General features: G+C 49.6%; 7 protein-coding genes and 1 non-coding gene across 8 annotated transcripts; 3 read left to right on the top strand and 5 right to left on the bottom strand.

Moving 5' to 3' along the window:
- Nucleotides 1-1,019: 1,019 nt before the first annotated feature.
- dot1 (histone methyltransferase DOT1) lies at nt 1,020-2,808 on the bottom strand. Its single transcript, XM_022542360.1, has 2 exons — nt 2,111-2,808; nt 1,020-2,053 (listed from the first exon to the last, which is right to left on the bottom strand). Exons 1-2 carry the CDS (start codon nt 2,650-2,652, stop codon nt 1,090-1,092), a joined length of 1,506 nt encoding a protein of 501 aa, XP_022398058.1. The 5' UTR covers nt 2,653-2,808; the 3' UTR covers nt 1,020-1,089.
- Nucleotides 2,809-3,110: 302 nt separating this feature from the next.
- On the bottom strand, nt 3,111-5,774 carry spb1 (rRNA methyltransferase spb1). Its single transcript, XM_022550274.1, has 3 exons — nt 5,533-5,774; nt 3,806-5,474; nt 3,111-3,750 (listed from the first exon to the last, which is right to left on the bottom strand). The coding sequence occupies exons 1-3, from the start codon at nt 5,698-5,700 to the stop codon at nt 3,197-3,199; spliced, it is 2,391 nt and encodes a 796-aa protein (XP_022398057.1). The 5' UTR covers nt 5,701-5,774; the 3' UTR covers nt 3,111-3,196.
- A 188-nt stretch (nt 5,775-5,962) lies between these two features.
- Nucleotides 5,963-9,059, top strand: ASPGLDRAFT_662326 (uncharacterized protein). The gene is made up of 5 exons (XM_022548994.1): nt 5,963-6,218; nt 6,287-8,179; nt 8,238-8,317; nt 8,365-8,514; nt 8,569-9,059. The coding sequence occupies exons 1-5, from the start codon at nt 6,075-6,077 to the stop codon at nt 8,825-8,827; spliced, it is 2,526 nt and encodes an 841-aa protein (XP_022398056.1). The 5' UTR covers nt 5,963-6,074; the 3' UTR covers nt 8,828-9,059.
- Nucleotides 9,060-9,290: 231 nt separating this feature from the next.
- ASPGLDRAFT_132497 (uncharacterized protein) lies at nt 9,291-12,046 on the bottom strand (the record flags this gene model as incomplete). Its single annotated transcript, XM_022541123.1, has 9 exons — nt 9,291-10,083; nt 10,138-10,397; nt 10,445-10,513; nt 10,567-10,605; nt 10,658-11,234; nt 11,289-11,502; nt 11,562-11,712; nt 11,793-11,838; nt 11,913-12,046. The coding sequence occupies 9 exons, from the start codon at nt 12,044-12,046 to the stop codon at nt 9,291-9,293; spliced, it is 2,283 nt and encodes a 760-aa protein (XP_022398055.1).
- Nucleotides 12,047-12,512: 466 nt separating this feature from the next.
- On the bottom strand, nt 12,513-15,717 carry ASPGLDRAFT_50419 (mRNA splicing protein SYF1). Its single transcript, XM_022547306.1, has 5 exons — nt 15,542-15,717; nt 15,361-15,477; nt 15,250-15,303; nt 13,161-15,172; nt 12,513-13,100 (listed from the first exon to the last, which is right to left on the bottom strand). The coding sequence occupies exons 1-5, from the start codon at nt 15,581-15,583 to the stop codon at nt 12,827-12,829; spliced, it is 2,499 nt and encodes an 832-aa protein (XP_022398054.1). The 5' UTR covers nt 15,584-15,717; the 3' UTR covers nt 12,513-12,826.
- A 241-nt stretch (nt 15,718-15,958) lies between these two features.
- ASPGLDRAFT_38134 (H(+)-transporting V1 sector ATPase subunit D) lies at nt 15,959-17,113 on the top strand (the record flags this gene model as incomplete). Its single annotated transcript, XM_022544910.1, has 8 exons — nt 15,959-15,970; nt 16,028-16,140; nt 16,200-16,210; nt 16,263-16,588; nt 16,639-16,687; nt 16,741-16,750; nt 16,818-16,858; nt 16,920-17,113. 8 exons carry the CDS (start codon nt 15,959-15,961, stop codon nt 17,111-17,113), a joined length of 756 nt encoding a protein of 251 aa, XP_022398053.1.
- A 272-nt stretch (nt 17,114-17,385) lies between these two features.
- Nucleotides 17,386-18,377, bottom strand: ASPGLDRAFT_38133 (U1A/U2B'/SNF family RNA-binding protein; the record flags this gene model as incomplete). Its single annotated transcript, XM_022544909.1, has 4 exons — nt 17,386-17,780; nt 17,849-18,155; nt 18,248-18,254; nt 18,334-18,377. The coding sequence occupies 4 exons, from the start codon at nt 18,375-18,377 to the stop codon at nt 17,386-17,388; spliced, it is 753 nt and encodes a 250-aa protein (XP_022398052.1).
- A 140-nt stretch (nt 18,378-18,517) lies between these two features.
- ASPGLDRAFT_t133 lies at nt 18,518-18,588 on the top strand. The gene has a single exon. It is a non-coding gene; the product is annotated as a tRNA-Gly (tRNA).

Here is an 18,588-nt window from a genome sequence, read left to right as displayed (position 1 = left end):
AACCACCGCTTCTCCCAGAACTAGAATATCTTGAGATCGACGCCACGGGGGCAGAGGATATGGCAGATCTGTGGGCTCGCCCCCTCTAGAATCTTTTCAATGCAATAACTGACGCTGGTAATAGTTGGGGATGGTGGCCTCGTGAACAGGCGGACGAACTTGTCGATTCCATTATTGAACATGCACCGAAGCTGAAGCGACTGCGCTTGTTTAAGGAGGGCGCAAATCGCTTTTGCCCCCATGTGATGCGTGCTTTTGATGCAAGGATACGAGGCAAAGACAAGTCTTGACGTACTCCGGTTTCAATGCAGAGAAAAGAGATATCCACAAAACTGAACAAGAAGTGCGATTGGAATGAAATCGACGTTCTTTGATTTCATACAATCTACCGAATGCAACTGTCGATTGTCATTTATATTGAAGACTTCGCATCCCCTTTTACCCTTTCCCGCTTGTCTTGAGTATGGTCTACTATCTGTCTAGTCTCTACATATGTTTACTTCGATACCTATAATTGTTATTTTTCAGACGTATATCTTTGATCTGCCCGTCTCTTTTCTTCTGTTTCTTCTCTGCAACTGTGTCCGAGACTGCGGAAAATGTATTGATGGCACAATCTGTAGTAAGAGTATCATGAAGTGATGGGAGCGCTTTGTCAAATGAGGTTCTCTAATGTTACTCTATATGTAACTGACAAGTGCCATCTTTAATCAAATCCTCAAGTGTATATTATATATACAAAAATGCGACCCCATGAAGTCATATCCAAGAAAGAATAAAAGAAAAAGCGGCCAATATATATATATATATATATATATAAATAAAATAAATAAAATAAAAACAGGGGTCCAATGCACAAATGCCAGTCTTCATCTTCATGATGCTTTGTACAAAAATATATGGTATCATAATCACAAAAAGCCCCAAAAACCAAACCAACGGATCCAAAAGAGAGGGGAAGGGGAAGGGGAAGGAAAGGAAAGGGAGGAATATATGATGAGTATGGACATGTTATTTCCAAAAAAAAAAAAAAAAATAGAATATTCAAAGTCTCTGGCGAGCTGCCGTTTATATACCAATTGCAAGGCCTCATTCTGTGCCTTCGACAAAAGCCTTGAGTCTGGAGCTATCCTTGGTAGCGACGAAGTAAGTACCGCCAACGTCTGTCCAACTGACGCTGTTCGACCAGTAGTTCTTCTGCTTTACCTTGAGGAGATTAATGGGCGAGTTCAAATTCCGCGACTGGATCTTATGACCAGCGGGAACGAATGACTTCAGCGAAACGATCTGGCAGCCTTCTTTCATATCCAAGAAATGGTTGATTAGTTCGTTATTGAGTTGTGGGGTGAACGCTTGGTTGTTGATGAGGACGACGTCAGCCCGCTTCAGCACAGCGATGATGTTTTCTTCCGTGAGGAAATCACCTCGCGCCAAATGTGTTTTACCCGGCGCAACGCCCCAGAGTCGACACCGGGCTTTGAACTCGGCCTGTTGGAGATCGGCGAGGTCGCAGGCATTCTGCATCATTTCGCAACCCCAGCTTTCGCAGCCGATTTCCAGAGCGGCTTGTAAAACGACGTTACCCACACCAGAGCCCAGATCGACAAAAACCTGGCCAGACTTCAACCCGGTCTCCTTGAAGATGTTGCTGATGAAGCGTGGAAGAAGTTCGCCATATACATTGTCCGACCCGTTCTCGTACTGCCGGAGAGATTCGACGCGAGGCGAGACTGTGCGCGAATAGATTTGATTCAATACGCGCTCCACGTGAGGTAGACTGAGTCGAGTCGTCGCGTCCAGTTTTTTCGCAATACTCCCGTTCCGCCGGAATCGCTCAATCGCCTTATTATAATCATCAACGGTTTCGCGCACCTCCGCCTCGGACGCGTGAGCCAAAGCTCGTCGTAGCCTCCGCTTAATACCGGTTGACTCGTTGTTGAGCTCGTCCGCTTCTTCCTCGGGGATGTAATGCTGGGCAGCAACCTCGATAACCTGTACGATGTCGTCGATGGGTTTGAAGTCGTCGTTGTCCCGCGGCACCACGAGCTGAAACCTAGAAAACGCGAGAAGTCAGCATATATTAACCCTCAACTATCCAAAAGCCACATACCTCTCCTTCTGTGAAGCACTGGGATACTGCAGAAGAATGTCAACCGGCTTATCCCCACTCCCGAACGCAGGCTTAAAATTCTTCGCCTTCTGCCCAGACGTGATATCAGAAGCATGCACCATCGAAAAAGGCTTAACACCCTCTTCCGAGAAAGCCTTCAATGAGCGCACACGTCTCGAAGGATCCGGTTCCGCACTGTCATCCGTCCTAGCCCGTTTGCGCACCTCGAACGATGTATCGGTATCACTCGCGTCATCGTCGCTAGACAGTCGCAGCTCGGGCGTCTGTCTTTTGCGGTTGGTTCGTAACGGGGTTATTGATCGCGACTTCGACGGACGTTGTTCCGGGACCTTCGAGGCTGGTCTGCTTCCCGAGTCTCGTGTCTTCGTAGCCTTGTCACGGGGTGGGATTCGCGACGGCTGCGACGTCGATGTCGGTTTCGATGCGGGGACGGGTCGCGTCTGGACGACTTTGCGGATTTGGGGCTTCTGAGCTTGTAGCGAAAAGGATCCTCCTTTTTGGAGGTGGTCAAAGAATCCCATGGAGCAGGAATTGACGGCCGGCGACGGGAGTGGCGGGGGAGTTGCAGGGTAAAAATAGAGTCGGAATATGGGCAAGAAATGCAAAACAAAACGATAAAAACTGCGGTCTCGAGTCTATACAAAAATGCTATAATTAAAGAAAGAAAGAAGAAGAAATGGGGAGCGATGATCGAGTGAGAGAAAGAGAGAAAATCGCGGCACGTGCTGAGAAGAGACAGAGGATGGAGAAAGAGCCGCTTTCCACTCTTAGCGTCTTTGTATAGCCTCAAATGTCGCCACTTTGGGCCATCGGTGTCCCTATGTATATATGTATTATTGATTGTCCATACTAATGCAAGATCAAGACCCCTGCATCTATTAGAGTCAATCGAGATCTGAGATCCCCGCCGCCATGGTTCTGGAATGTATACGCATAACTACGTTGTTCTTACAACATTCCCCCCATATGGTGCCTCGGTCTGGGTATCAAAACTTTTGCTCGAGTCTGTATTTATACTATAAATGACAATAATATTATTCACAGTGAGTAAACGCTGCGCGTTTATTAGGACTTCTTCTTCGCCAGCCGCTTCTGAGCCCGGATATCCTTCTTCATACGCGAATCCACAATCTTGTACTTGCCCTTGACTCCACGAGGACGGCCAGAGATACCACGGTTGGGACCCTTGGCAACAACAAGCTTGGTCTGTTGCTTGGGCTTCTTCTTGGAAGCCTTGCCCATCATTGCCGTGATGGCTGCCGACTTGTCCCGTTCGCTGAGCGCGTCGTCCTCCGCCAGCAACGACGACTTCTTGCGCAGACGCTCCAGTCTCGTCGCAGCCCTCATCTTCTTGCGGCCCTTCGCTTCCATCACCTTCTTGATGGGGCGGGCGTTAATGGCACGCATCTTCTCCTTGATTGCGGCTGCAGCGGCCTTGGTGATGGGGCGGTTGGGGTTAGCGTGTCTGTTCTCGTCGTCGAGGAACCATTCCGGAAGACCTTCGAGTTCGCGGAAGGCGTGCTTGTTGTATCCGTCGTCGACGAGGTCGTGGGATTTCTTCTCGCCGGTGGCCATTGACTGCGCTAGTGCCATAGCTTCCGCAGTAATGATATCGATATCTGCATCACAGTCAGTAACAGCTACTTTTGTCTACAATGGTTGAGAGGGGCTTACCAAGCTGGCCATTGCCCTTCCTGGGATCCTCAGGCTCTTCAAGCTCTTCATCTGACTCTTGCGCAACCTGCTCCTGCTCCTGCTTCTTTGCATCCTTGGCCTTCTGTTTCTTCGATTTTGGCTCCTCCTTAGGTTTCTCCCCCTCCTGGTGTTCGTCTGCGCTGTCTTCATCTTCCACATCGTCGTCACCTAGACCCTGGAAAATGTCTTGGTCGAAGAACAACGCTGCGTTGTTGGACAACGCTCCGGACTTGGAAGCGTTAGCAGGAGTGCTCTCAACTTCAGCGTCCGAACCCTCTCCTTCGGCTTCGTCATCGTTTCCTTCCTTGTCCGAAAAGCCCTCCCATTCGTCAGCCTCGTACTCCTTTCGAGCCTTCTTGGCGCGCAATTTCGAATCCCGGTCTTCCTGGCGGTCTTGGTATTGCTCGTACAAATTGTCAAGCTCTCTCTCCAACCGGTCTCCGTCGTCATCGTCGGCCTCGGATTCAGATTCAGAGTCGGATTCTTCACTTTCGCTCTCGACTACGGCCTGTCTTCCGGATACAATCGCATCTCTCGCTCCCTCTCTGTCGACGCGCTTGAGGGAGAAGGTCGCATCATCTCCTCCTGGACCCAGCTGCTCCATACCGATTTCCATAGGCGTAGTCATGTGCATCTGCATCCGGACAATCTCCTTGCGCTTCTTTTCGTTTTCCTTTCTCCGCTCCTTCTTTTTCGTCGCGCTTTCCTTTTCTGTTAGACGATGTAGTTCATCCTGGATCGCGAGTTCATCATCCATAGGAGCAACCTCCGCCACTTCTTCAGTCTGCTCCTCAGGTTTACGAGGTCCCTTTTTCACGACAAGACCAAACTTCTCCCTAACCTTCAGTCGCCACCTGAGCAGGTTCCGGAATTCCTTCTTTCCCAGGAGTTTCAAATCCTCACAGCATGTGCGAATCTCCTCGGTGGTCTCCTCAAGTCGATTCAAAGTAGCCATGGCGAGGTCTCCAGCCGGTGCCTGATCGAAGCTAAGCTTGTTGTATTCTCCGAGAATAGCGATCGGGTCGATAGTGTTGATGAACTCCGTGACCGGGATCTCCTTGAACTGAATGTAGTTACCCTCCTCGTAACCATCCCTCTTTCGCTTCTTCTTCTCGGGGTCGAAAACCTTGGCCTCGTAGTTCGGAGTGGGATCAGCCAGTTCCGCAAAGACGTGCTTGGGGTCGAGGAACTTCGGGTCGATACGCTTCGCGGCCTTGTATCCACGGCAAACGACGAAGATTTCTGCGGAGACATTTCGGGAAGACGGGGGCTTGGTCGCTTCGACGGACGAGAACAATTGCTTGAAAACCCAAATCAGAGCGTTGTAGTCCTTCGATCTGAAAACCTTGGTGACAAAAGTACCGCCCTCAGCCAGGAACTCCGTAGCCAACTTCATGGATTGCAACACCAGTTCTGCCTGGGAGAACGCATCCTGAACCCACGCGGTACCGACGTTCGGCGCACCATCGTGCAGGACTGTGTCTGCTTTCCAGTGTTTGAGATGAGATCGGATTGTCGCGCGACATTTGTCCGTGGTGATATCGCTCTGGAAGGAGATAACTCGAGGAATTGGCTTGATGGGAGCAAGATCAACACCGACGATGATACTCTGGGTGGGCATGCACTCTGCTGCTACTTGACACCATGACTGATTTTGTTAGCATACAAGAAAGTCAAAAGAGAGAGGGGGAATGACTAGGACTTACTCCAGGCGCAGCGCACAGATCCAGAAGAACCTTACTCTTTTCCAAAAAGCCATACTTCTTGTTCAATTGGACAAGCTTGAACGCAGCTCTTGCTCGGTATCCTTTCTCCTTAGCCAAGTGATACCACTTATCCAAACGACCTTTTCCGTGCTTTTTCTGAACTGCCATTTTGGCGCGTAGGTAGTCGAGTAAGCCTCGACGGAACCTTTTGACTTGTACAGAAGTTGGATGGTATGAAGAGAGACGAAAGAATTCAGGAACTGCTTATCGGATTCTGGCCGTCTCCACAGATCCTCCAAATTTTTTCTGCCAGGCGGTGCAACACGCACTAGCCACATTCTGCCTGAGGCGACAAAGGCGGTCAGCCTAGATGCATGTGACATGATATCAGCAATGCTTCCAGCCCGACTGACTTGGACCAATACCAACACACGTTCACAGGCAATAGCTCATGGCCTTCCGACTTCGACTATTTAAAAGGGACACTCCTTTTGTGCCCTGATACTTGGCTTTTGCTGGGTTATGTTCTTATTGCAGCTTTCATGGCGCCTACGGGATTCCGCAAGAAAGTAGAGCCTAGCCCACCAGGCACGGCCCCGTCCACTCCAACCCCGAGTCATGGGGATCTATCTCCCTCAAGCGGCAGACAACGTTCAACATCGTCGCAGAGGGGGGGATCTGGAGTAGTAAGTCTGCCATGACTCAATATAAAAATCGACTATATTCGCGTAGCTAATCTGCGTTTTCTACTTAGAATCGGTATCCCGGGACCTGGCCGGCCGGCTCCAGAGCTTCTAAAGCAGCGCCCGTTACCGAGGTAGCCCGCGAAAGCATATCAGCCAAAAATGTAGCCAATGTCGCTTCCTCCTCTTCCTCCCATCTCCATCTCGATGACCATCCGAAACATAACCGAAATCCTTCCCTCCAACTGACACGACGACAAGCTGCGTCGAGCAGGTCTCTTCCTGCCAACGCGACGACAACTCGGCTCAACATTGCGTCCGACGGCTCTACATCTACCCCAGCCGCGAGTACTCCCTCGGAACCGGCTGCACAGTCTACGGATAAGGAACAACCAAACGACAAGGGCGAAAAGGTCGTGGACGACACTGCAAAGGAACAGCCGGATAGTGTAACCGAAACGACAGCCCCGAACGCATGTGACGAAAGTGCGGAACCGGACAGTAATACAGCACCCGCAACACAAACTGGTGGATGGTTCTCGTGGCTCTACAGATCATCACCGATTGTGACAGACACGACCGGCGGCTCCCAGGCGACAGAAACTCCGGTAGAAAACCCGCCACCGGAGCCGTCAACTACAGACCAGACGTTGAAAAAGGATACCGTTGAAACAAACAACGAAGTTCCTGAAGAGCAAACCACAACAAAAACAGATACCCCTGAAACTACACAAGTGACAGCGGCACCTCAAAAGCTTTCGTGGTTCCAGATGTGGTACGGCTCGCCCTCTTCGTCAAAAGCACCAGATGAGCCCAAAAAGGAAGAAGGACCCGCAAAGGATCTACCACCGAGTATAGCTGAAGAACCAGCCGAGGCTGCACAAAACGACACGCCAGTGCCTAACGAACGACCTGAAGAACGAGGTGATTCTCCCAAACCACCTGCTCAGAACTATAGATCATCTGGCTGGTCGTTCTGGTTCCGGGACACTTCAAAGGATTCTGCGCAACCAAATACCCAAGATGTCGAAACCGTCGAAGCCTCAATAAAACAAGATACGTCTTCGCAGCAGTCGCCAGAGCCAGAACAAGAAGTGGAAATCAAGAAAAAGGGGAGTACCAAGGTCAAGCCACCTAAAAACAACGCCGGGCCTCCTGTTCTTCCCGATAAAGTCGCAGCTCAGGTAGAGATCGCAGCCGATGCTGTACCCCCGAAGGCTCCTCAAACTGCTGCCTTGAAAAATTTGCAAAAGAATCTACCTAACCATGTTCTGCCACGCTTTCAAGACACATTTTCTATGCAAGAGTCACCGTCTTTAATACAGACACTTGGAAGTTTCTTACATTATAGCAAAAAACAGCATAACAAGCATGCGTACAGAATTCGAGATCCGCCTCGCATCCGAAAGGCCTTGGCTATTGGGGTACACGGATACTTCCCTGCTCCACTGATACGAAGCGTTCTTGGTCAACCAACAGGCACTTCTGTACGATTCTCGACGATGGCGGCTAACGCCATCAGAAACTGGACCGAGAGCCGCGGATACTCCTGCGATATTGACAAGATCTCACTTGAAGGTGAAGGCCGCATTTCCGAACGTGTGGATTTGCTGTGGAAACTATTATTGAACTGGATGGAAGAAATCAGAAACGCAGATTATATCATGATTGCATGCCACAGCCAGGGTGTTCCAGTGTCTATCATGTTGGTTGCAAAATTAATAGCATTTGGCTGCGTGAATGCGTCGCGCGTTGGAATATGCGCCATGGCCGGTGTTAACCTGGGACCGTTTCCTGACTATAGATCTCGATGGATTAGTGGATCTGCTGGGGAGCTCTTTGAGTTTGCGTTGCCTCACAGTCAGGTGTCTCAGGACTATGAAGCTGCATTGAGATGTGCACTTGACTTCGGGGTCCGAATTTCCTACATTGGAAGCATTGACGATCAACTGGTGTCTCTAGAGGTAAGTACTCGCTTCCCGGGTATTACATGCTCGTATGTCTAACATGTTTATCTTCTAGTCTTCGCTCTTCTCGCCGGTAAATCATCCTTATATCTATCGGGCTGTTTTCGTCGACGGTCGGGTTCATGCTCCCAGCTTGTAAGTATCCGTGACCAGTGGTCTTGAACTCTGCTGACATTTATCAGCCTTTCCCATTTAGTTGGGTTTTCTCTCAAGTTACGAAACCTTGGGATAGCAGACCATGGCCTCATTCGGGAACTGAGCGCACCGCTCGCGGGCAGTCTCTATACTGGAGAGGGGCATTCTCGTCTTTACGATGACGAGGCTGTTTATTCGTAAGTTCATGCCTCCTCCACCGCAGGTATGCAATGTATTAACATTCTTTCCAGCCTCGCCATCGCATTCGCTCTAGAAACGTCAGATGTCAGCGGCGCAACCCTACAAATCAAGCGACCCCAAGGCTCACCAACGGTTAACCCGTATATCCTCCCGTTCGCCATGCGCGGCCTCTTGGAAGAAGAACATGTCAAGCGCGAATTGTACGAGGAAACAATGGAACTCCTGAAGCAATTCGATGACTGGAAGCCGTCGAGCAAGGTACTAAAGGATGTCAAGTTCCGCTTAGAAGGGATCCGGTCGAAACTTTGAACATGCCGCACGGTTTTGATAATCTTGTTATAGACAGGGGGAGTCTTCGTACACGTGTAATACCCTATGCTGTATCTTTTGGTGTTGGCGCTATAGGTTTTTAGATCTACATTTAGAGCGAATTTGAACTTTGCTTTTTCAACACAGCAATGGAATGCATGTGAATCCTTGCTGTCAAGCATACTGCATTGTGAACCGAAGACAAAAATCTTCCGACTCTGTTCTCTTCAGATATCCCCAACTCCAATTCGATCAATACCTAAACAATCAACAGGAGGCATCACTAGGCCGTGAATTATAAATTTCAAAAGACACTAGAAAAAATATATCCTATATATAAGAAACCGTGCAAAATAGTGGTATAAAGCAAGAAAAGCAAATCCCGAAGTTCTATTCAAGCATTGCATTCAAGCGAATGCCGTATGGTATGCCCCTTCAATATCATCTGTACCAGAATACCAAGTTAGCCGTTATTCCATAGCCAACACATGAGATTAAATCCCAATAAAAAGAGAAAAAAGGAAAAGAAAAACTCACCCCTCATCCCAACCAATGCCTCAAATGCAATCGTATAATTCCTCACCGCACCAATAATCCTCCCCAGCCCCTGCCTCAGCTCCAAAATAAGTCTATCCGTGGGATTCGGAGTCGGGTTCGAATTCGCATTCGGATTCATAGTCCCAGACATGCGTCGCCCATTTTCATACCCTGTTCCTGGTTGTGATGAGAGCGGGAGTGGAGGCGGAGACATTCGTCTTGCGACGCGGGCTTTGTAGAATATCATTAACATGGCGTAGCTGCCCTGCATTAAGCAGCAGGCGAATGAGGGCATTGTGCGTGGTAACTGTTGCTGATGCTGCGGGTGGAGTTCTTGTCCCTCAGGACGCGGGAGGGGTAGAGATTGGAACATGTGCGAGATTAGGAGAGCGGCGCGGAGGCACACTTTTGCCGAGTGTTGGCTGGTGAAGGGGCATTCTGTGGGGGTAGGGGGTTGTTGTGATGATGATGTTGATGGGAGATCTGGGGTTGTTGAGGTAGAGGGTGTTGCGTATTCGGGGACATGTTCCATGGTGGTAGTGCTGCTGCTGCAAGAGCAGCGGATGTTTGTTATTTGGGTTGGGTCTTTGGGTGGTGTGCATGTTGCTGGAGCTGTGTTATTGGCATTTGCTGCTGCTGCTGCTGTGAGATCGCAGTGCTTCTTGATGAATATGGGAATGTCTTGGAAGGCTCGGAAACGGTGTGTTTTGACCTGCGCGCTAGAATGGGGTTAGTATGTGATGCTGACCGGGTTGTGTTTGATGGATAGATACCTGGATAGCTTTATCCGCGCAATTGCACGCATGCTACGTGCTGTGATTAATTCTGTTCTGTCGCCGAGCCCGTGAGGTTGTGAGATACTGGGGGTCAATGCTGACTGCGAAAGCACGGAGGCAGTCCAGGCGTCAAGCTGCTGCATTCGTTCGTAGATGTAGGACATATTCGACCTTGAATTTATACATTTGTTTAGGTCGATTACGAATTGAGTCGCCGATATTAGGACTTGCTGTGCCTGTATCAAAACAGGCCAACCCTAGGAGAGGTTAGAAGGCGACAAGTTGTTGGGTGCGGTCCACTCACATCTGGGTCGGAGGAGAATTGGGGATATGGTGTAATGAATTGAGGATCTTGGATCACGATGGACGGTGTCTATTGGTTCTTAGTTTGAATCAGGCTTGGATAAGGGGGACTGGGATACTCACGGTTGTGCTAACAATAGACCCTTGGAGGACGCAGTAGTACTGTAAAAACAAGTTAGAACCGACCAGCATTCTTCATGAAAGTAGGACATACCGTCATCCACCACGCTCTCCTTCTAGCCTCTGCAAACTCACTATGATCCTCCCCTAAAGTATGCAGAGACATATCCAAGGCTATTGTGAATGCCTCACCAGCACGGTATCTCATCTTCAACAAATTCCCGCGCTGTACATACTCATACGTGGACAATATCAACAACGCGAGGAGATTCTCGAGTTCAACTGGTGTTCGAGGATGGAAAGGTTCTCGATTTATCGATGGCCGCTCACCGTACAACGCCTGCGAAGGGTCCGTGGATGAAGAATTCAGCTCACAGTCCGCCTCGACACTGTCAGCTGCCATCTGGGCGAATGCATGGGCGCAATTTCTGCGCTGCGCCACGGAATTTGGAGATGACGGTTCTGGATCATCTGGGTGAGGTATAAGGGATAGGATTGCCGATAGTGCAAGACTTAAAGGCGATCGAGGCCGGTAAGCTAGAACAGGGTCTTCGGAAGGGGAGCTGGTGCAGGATGTAGCGTAATTCAATGGTTGATCAGGCGAAGGAGACGTCACTCTTGGTGGGAGGATAGGGAAATAGGGATAGATGAAAACGTAGTAGGCGTTCAGACTATAGCGAAGGTCAGCATTTATTATGAGCCTTGGAGTTCATGGGACAACTAACATTTCGTATTCGCTGCCATACGTCCGCGCCAGAGGCTGCATGGGCATACTTGATGATGACGGCGTTGACTGTATATGCACGTCGGAATGTCCTTCGGTATTGGGGACAAAAAGATCTGCAAACATAGTCTGTACATCGGAAGAATAATCTAGGCTTCTCAGTCCTGCACCTGGCATAGACAGCTCATCGATTTGGCCAAACATATCGGACGACGCTATACCAGTCATCAGTCAGCTTTTCATCAGAAACGACAGAAATGCCTTCACAACAAACCTTCCTGGAAATCAGGCGACGGCATCATTGCCATCCCCTGGGCGCCATTATGTCGGACATTGTTTCCTTCGGAAATGGATTTCTTCTTTCTTCTCCTTGGGCCACCTCGTTTACTGGGCGTATAGGAACATTCTCGGTTCCTGCCAGCGCACTGATGTCAAGGGGAGAGAGACATTTTAGTACAGTCCGGAGCGAAATGGACAAGCAAATGAAAACACGACGACAACATACATTGGCACATGGCTCCTGCCCATCACAACGCGTTCTCGAAGCACGGCTAATTATCGAATTAGTAAAGCAAACACCGCAATAGGACGCCGGCTCCAGGTCCGTAAAATGTATGGAGCTTACCAAGCCAAACAAGCTACTTTAACCGGGGGCTTCGCGAACTTCCTGCGAACCACCGACGACGGTTTCGAGACCGCAGACCGCGCCACAGCGGTAATTGAATCATGATCGGAATGTCTGAAACTCTCCTGGACCATGGCGATGATGCAGTACAGGGTACATAGACAGTACTAGTAATCACAAGTAATCATCCGAAATTGGCACAGGTCTGCGTCCTCCGCACCCGGCGAGAGAGAGCATACCACCCCAGGACTAGACGACGCGGCTGCATGTAGTAGTCATAGGGCAAAATGTCGGATACCAATGCTAAGGACAATGCCTGTGTGCTGCTGGAGACTTCCTTGATAATGGGATTGTATTGTAGAAAGCCGCCGAGGTTTGGCGCAGGGTTGCAGGACCGGATGGCATCGTAAGGTCCGATCGAGCAAATCCCGAGCATCCACACTCGGGATTTGCTCGACGCAGGGTTGGGAAAAGCAATGAAGGCGTGAATGGCATGTATTTCAAATACTGCGCACAGATGTATACATTACTATTATGAATTAATATCTGTTCCTCCTATCTTATAGGAGACACGTCTGCATGATTGATCTCTGTAGGAATGTTTTATCATTGCAGAAAGGTCACGTGAACTACGTCTGAAGTTCGAGTGTTTACAACAAATTTCACACACACTACGACAAATGCCCCATTATCAAAGAATTGTCTATACAGTACAACGAAACACGACTAGAGGTATCGCACAGCATCGCAATCCAACTGGATCCGAGAGAAAAACAATGCACACACCGCAATCCAGGAAATATTGAAAACAAAGGAGATTTAAGAGATTGTGACGATCAAGACATGTTAAATGAGAAAGGAATGACGAAGGTTATCCATCACGCATTCTTCCAAAACAAACCGAAGGAAAACAGTTATTCATCCATGTCATCGTCGAGGTTGATAGCGTCTGGGTTGACAGGGGCGGACGGTTGCTGCTCTTGGCCAGCAGGGGGAGGTCGGTTACCACCCTCAGGTCCAGTGCTGGCAGCGACAAAGCCCATCGGAGCACGCGCTTGTCGTTCCAAAGCTGCCATAACATCGGCCTTTTCCTTTGCACCATCCATCTTTCCCTCCTCTTCGCCACCTTCTTGAGGGAGCTGCTGGCTACGGGCGATTGCCTGCGACGCAATGAAATTGACATCGGTGCTGTTTTGCGTGTTAGTGAACATCAACTTTATCAATTTTGAGGGCAGGATGGTCACATACTTGTATTGCGCCTGTACACTTCGCTTGATACGAAGCATTTCCTTGAAAGTGTCCTCGTTTCCGTGCTGGACTTCGAACGCCTCCCATTTCTGCCAGAAACCGGCATTGGTGCGAGGGTCGCAGAACTGCGATGCGTGTCCGTAAATTGCACGGGCCCGATCGATCTCGCCCAGTCGTCGCTCCATCTCAGCAAACTTGAGGCACATTTCCTTGGCTTCCTGGTCAGGCAAAGCCGCGATAGCCCGTTCGTAGATCGGTCTCGTGGAGGTCAATCCGAAGTTCGAGGCGGATTTCGTGATGTAGAATTCGAACATCTCGAAGCGGTCGTCGTCGGATACTGCACGAGTAGCGCGTTCGTAAATTCTCATCGCATGCCGTGCCAGACCGCGCTCTTCCTCTAGGTTACCGTACATCAAGTACAGAGGCTTGGCGAACTTGGGAGGACATTCATCCAGAGCCTGCTCGAACAAGTCACGCAATCTTTCGATTCCGATCTTCCGGTCCACGGCCTTGGTCAGGTAGAGGTTCCAAAGCTCAAACGCAACCGGATAGCTGAAGAGATCCAGTCCTCGTTCATAGACCTTGAAGGAGTCTTCGAAGTACTTGTGTTCCTCCAGCAGATTGGCGTAGTTGACCACAGTCTGCGGAGTCGCAATACGTAGTTCAAAGATTCTCTCGTAGACCTTCTTCGTCTCCTCCAAGGAGGCAACACTCTCAACCAGGTCGACGTAGAAACTCCACAGCTTCCAGCTCTTGTGGACACGCTGCTGAGGCGAAAGAGTCTCGTCGAAATAGTCCACGGTGGACTTCTTGGGAGCTTGCGTAGCTTTGGCCATGACTTCAACTGCTCTGTCGAAGTTATCGGCCCGCAATTCCATCTCTGCCCATTCACACCAAGTCTCGGCCAATTCTGCGACTGACTTGAAGGGGACTTTGACAGCTTTCTCGAATATGACTCGTGCTGTGTCTAAATCGCCACCGTTTTCGTAGAATTTGGCGTAATTGACCCAGAGCTCAGAGAATTTGCCGTGGGCTTTCTTGGGGTTGATCGCCGCGATAGCAGCTGTGTAGGTATTGACGACTTCTTGCTTGTTCTCACTCCACAAGGCTACTCTCTTTTCCCATTCAATGACATTGTTGGGGTTCTGTCGCAGGAGCACATCGTTGACCAGGAACGGCCGTCGATCCATAAGCTGTTCGAATCGCAGCATTCGCAGGTCAAGGTCGAAATCGGCATCTTCGTCAGTCTTTCCTTTATCAGCACGAACTGCGGCCGCCTCCATCAGGCTTCCAATGATCGATTCTTCGAATTCAACGTAGGAGTCGAAGATAAGAGTGAAATCGCGAACGGTCATGACAGTGAGGATACCCTCCTCGTAGACATCTCTTGCCCTCTCGAAGTTACCCTTTGTGATCCAATATGTCGCTAATCCGGCCCATAACTTTCCTCTCTGGTCGGCGAATCTATCGATCCCGCTACGCAGGATGGCGTCGACATCAATGCCAACCTGCGGACCAGTCTTGATCTGTTTAGCCTTGGAAACCAATAGGTCGACCATCTCAGTCCATAACTGGAAATGACTTTTCCCTTCCTTCGACTGGAATCGCGGGTCGTCGAGGATGTCCATGTATCGTTTCACAGCCTCCGTATACTCTTTCATCTCAACCAAAAGCTCGATATATTCCTCCGAGTTTTCCGGATGAATTTGCATATACCGGGCCCAGATCTTCACCGCAGTCTGACCGGAAGCGGAGCGTGCGAATGCCTTGTAAAGTTTCCAGATCCGGTTATGTTGGGTAACGGGCAGAGCTTGAAGCGCGCGATCGAATGTCCGTCGGGTCTGTGTGACAAGGGGTTGTTGCAGCATGAAGGAGAGATACATTTCCCATATCCGGGGCATCTTGTTGAGGAGGATAAGCGCGCGCTCGAAAAGCGCGTTCACTTTCTGGTATTCAGCCCGATATTTGGTCGCATTGCGACCACGAAGATGACTCGCTCTGAATTCGAGATACTACAAAAGTCAGCCACTGATCTAAATGTCTCTGTCTTGGTGGATGGTGGGAAAAATGAGGGGGCAAAAAAAAGTACCATCTTCCACAGCTTGTAAGATCTTGGTAGCTGCCTACAGGCACGCTCCATAACCTGGAATGTGTCAGTTTCACAATTTCGCAAACAGTATATATCCATCGAAGTGCTCACAAAAGCCTGTTCGTAAAGTGTCCCATGCTGTTGCTTGTATTCGATGTAGGAAAGCCATGATTTGATACTGCCGGGGTCCCGGATGAGATCTTGCTCGTAGACGGTGTCCTGATCGGCCTATTGCGGAAATCGCATTGTCAGTCTCTGTTTTCTCGCAGGTTGAATTCCAGGTGACACTCACGATCAGGTACAGATCAGGCCCAGAAGCCGATGATCGATCCATCTCTGCGTGTTGCCGGTGGGATCTCGGGGGCAGAAGTGTCCCTGGCATTGCGCCACTCAATCGAGCGGGATCAACTCACACGGTCAACACAGGAGCTGAAAAGAAAATAGTGGCATGAACGGGCAAAAGCGTTGTCTGGTCGCCGTTGGAGTGTGAACTGCTGGGCGCCGCGATGAGATGAAGTCGACCGATATCACGTGACTCACTGCCATGCCGCATCGGACACGGAGTTGGTCCAAGCTCCGCGGGCTATCGCGCAGTTGGCTCACTTATCGTCATGCCGTCCATTTGATGCCACGGGGTGTTCGTCTTTTGTTAGTTGTTTGCAATTTGGGTGTTTTGAATTGCCGTTAAAATATAATCTGATATCTCACCATGTCGGCAGCAGTGAGTTTGCTTCAATACGGCTGTTGCGAAGTAGTCTACTAACCTGTCGCCATCCAGGGCCGCGAACCAGTCTTCCCGACTCGCCAGTCGTTGGGTTTGATGAAGAGCAAGCTTAAGGGTGCAGAGACTGGCCACAGTTTGTTGAAGAGAAAAAGTGAAGCTTTGACGAAGTGCGTTTCCTCTTGATGTGTTCCGGACTTCCCTGCTAATCGTATACCGCAATCTATAGGCGCTTTCGAGGTAAGACGATTCCAAACGGCGGAGATCGACGGGAATTAACGCTCGAAACCAGACATCACCCGGCGCATTGATGAAGCGAAACGAAAGATGGGACGAGTCATGCAAGTGGCTTCCTTCTCCCTGGCGGAGGTGAGCTATGCCGTTGGAGGGGACATTGGATACCAGATCCAGGAATCCGCCAAACAGGCTCGATTCCGTGTACAGGCCAAGCAGGAGAACGTGTCTGGTGTCTTCCTGCCTCAATTCGAGGCGTATCAGGAGGAGGGAATTAACGACTTCGGCTTGACTGGTCTTGGGAAAGGTGGTCAGCAGGTTCAACGCTGCCGGGAGACTTATGCTCGCGCGGTAGAGACACTGGTGGAGCTGGCAAGTTTACAGGTAGGGAGTCAACATCTGTGAGATCCCGTTTGGTAGCTAATGGATTTCAGACTGCATTCCTTATTCTTGATGAGATGATCAAGGTTGTCAACCGGAGAGGTAAGTCAATGCAATGCACTTGGATACTGGGATACGATACTGACTGTTTATAGTGAACGCAATGTAAGCTACTTATTATCACAGTGTCTACGGGTGTTGGGGATTTGGGTACTAACATCGCGATCACCAGTGAGCATGTCATCATTCCTCGAACTGAGAACACAATCAAATGTCAGTCACCTACACCTGATATATATATATGCCTGTGTTTTTTTGTGCTAACTCACCATAGACATCAACTCCGAACTCGATGAGCTCGACAGAGAAGAATTCTACCGACTTAAGAAGGTCTCGAATAAGAAGCAGAGAGACACTGCCGCGCAAGACGCAGAGATCCTGGCTGCCAGACAAAAGGCGGCTGAGAAGGATACGGGTGATGTTCCTGATGTTCTCGGGGATCAAGAAGATCAAGATGTGATCTTCTAGACGTTTGTTTCCTTTTCCTTGTTTCCTTTTCCTTGTTTCCCTTGCTATGTAACTAGTCATATTTTTCTTTTCCTTTCCTTTTGTCCTTTTAGCACGGTTGTTTGATATCATTTATGCGGTGTTCTTTTCATGAGGCTATCAAAGGCGGAGCCTCAAAGATACAGAAACAAAGGTTCATGACTTAATCTCCATGGTCAAAGAGAAAGATACAAAAAGGCAAAAAATTCCTTCCAAACGCCGGATTAGTCTGTCCACAAGCGCACACAAAGACATCACTGTCTCTGGTACGTAACCCGAATAGGCTTCCCATCTCCCATGGGCATTCCCGACGTAGCCTCCTTAGCACTAATAGCCCCAGACTCATTCTCATACTCAACGAAAGCAATCCCCTTTCTACCAGGCACCAATCTGACCTCCGTGAATCCCTCAAACCGCCCAAACACACTCGTAAGCGTATCCTGGTCGATGTTGTCGGGGAGGTCTCGCAAGAACAGAATCTTGTTCGGAGGGAGGTATTCGTCTGGGATGACTGTCGCCGCAGCACCGCTCGTCGGCTTGAGACCAGCTCCTTTGGTCGTTTTAGCGGGACGCGTGGTATCGGGGGCAGCACCGGCGGGACGTTTGAGTTTCTTTTGGGCTTCGAGAGCTTCGTGGGCTTGTTTGCGCTCTGTGTGTCGTAGTTAGCCACCTCACCAAATCCCCATTAATCAAAACATAAAGAAAAGAAAAACAAACCCTTCTCAGCCAACCTCCTCCTCTTATGCGCCTCCAACTCATCACCACCGCCCTCTCTCAAAACCGTCGCATCGCTCCTCGACTTCGCATAATCCAACACCATCGGTTTCTCAAACAGTTCGAACCCATTAATTTCCTCAATAGCGTTCGTAGCGGACTCAACATTGTCGAAGACGATGAAGGCCTGGCCCTTGGCCTTGAGGTTGGTTTTGGCGACTATCTCGACGATGGTGCCATATTCGGCGAAGAGCTCTTCGAGCGCTTCTTTGAGGTTGTCGACTTTGATGCGTTCTTGGAGGTTGCGTACCTGGACTTTGTATTAGTAGATTGTTTTATTGGGTTTCATCATGGTGGCATCGCGCGCGCGCACGTCGTCGGGGATCGGGATGGAAAGCTCACATAGACTCTGCGGAGAATGGTCACGTTTAGCACACCTGTCGTTTCCTGGATTCAAAGACAGACAGGTAAAGGGAGAAGATACTCACGTGGGACTAGGGGGAATGCTGGAATTGGCTGCTACCGTCGCCATGATTGCGACAACTGAGCTCTGTCTCAAGCTAGTGTTTTTGATCAGCAGGTCGAGATGGAAGCTTTGCGGTTGAGGTTGATAGGGTCTAAAGCGCAATTTTGAGATATAGAAAAATGTAAGGTCAATTTTTATAACAATTAGCATCATTGGTCTAGTGGTAGAATTCGTCGTTGCCATCGACGAGGCCCGTGTTCGATTCACGGATGATGCA

The sequence above is a fragment of the Aspergillus glaucus genome (assembly GCF_001890805.1).
Source record: "Aspergillus glaucus CBS 516.65 unplaced genomic scaffold ASPGLscaffold_19, whole genome shotgun sequence".
Lineage (NCBI taxonomy): Eukaryota > Fungi > Ascomycota > Eurotiomycetes > Eurotiales > Aspergillaceae > Aspergillus > Aspergillus glaucus.
This window is presented reverse-complemented; position numbering and strand designations above follow the sequence as displayed.

Coding starts and splice junctions, on each gene's coding strand:
- ASPGLDRAFT_662326 (XM_022548994.1), top strand. CDS start 6,075: ATGGCGCCTACGGGATTCCGCAAGAAAGTAGAGCCTAGCCCACCAGGC. Junction 6,219..6,286: donor AGAGGGGGGGATCTGGAGTA/GTAAGTCTGCCA, acceptor TTTTCTACTTAG/AATCGGTATCCCGGGACCTG. Junction 8,515..8,568: donor GATGACGAGGCTGTTTATTC/GTAAGTTCATGC, acceptor CATTCTTTCCAG/CCTCGCCATCGCATTCGCTC.
- spb1 (XM_022550274.1), bottom strand. CDS start 5,700: ATGGCAGTTCAGAAAAAGCACGGAAAAGGTCGTTTGGATAAGTGGTAT. Junction 5,475..5,532: donor ATCTGTGCGCTGCGCCTGGA/GTAAGTCCTAGT, acceptor TAACAAAATCAG/TCATGGTGTCAAGTAGCAGC. Junction 3,751..3,805: donor GAAGGGCAATGGCCAGCTTG/GTAAGCCCCTCT, acceptor ACTGTGATGCAG/ATATCGATATCATTACTGCG.
- ASPGLDRAFT_50419 (XM_022547306.1), bottom strand. CDS start 15,583: ATGGATCGATCATCGGCTTCTGGGCCTGATCTGTACCTGATC. Junction 15,478..15,541: donor GGCCTGATCTGTACCTGATC/GTGAGTGTCACC, acceptor TTTCCGCAATAG/GCCGATCAGGACACCGTCTA. Junction 15,304..15,360: donor CACTTTACGAACAGGCTTTT/GTGAGCACTTCG, acceptor GACACATTCCAG/GTTATGGAGCGTGCCTGTAG.
- dot1 (XM_022542360.1), bottom strand. CDS start 2,652: ATGGGATTCTTTGACCACCTCCAAAAAGGAGGATCCTTTTCGCTACAA. Junction 2,054..2,110: donor AGTGCTTCACAGAAGGAGAG/GTATGTGGCTTT, acceptor CGCGTTTTCTAG/GTTTCAGCTCGTGGTGCCGC.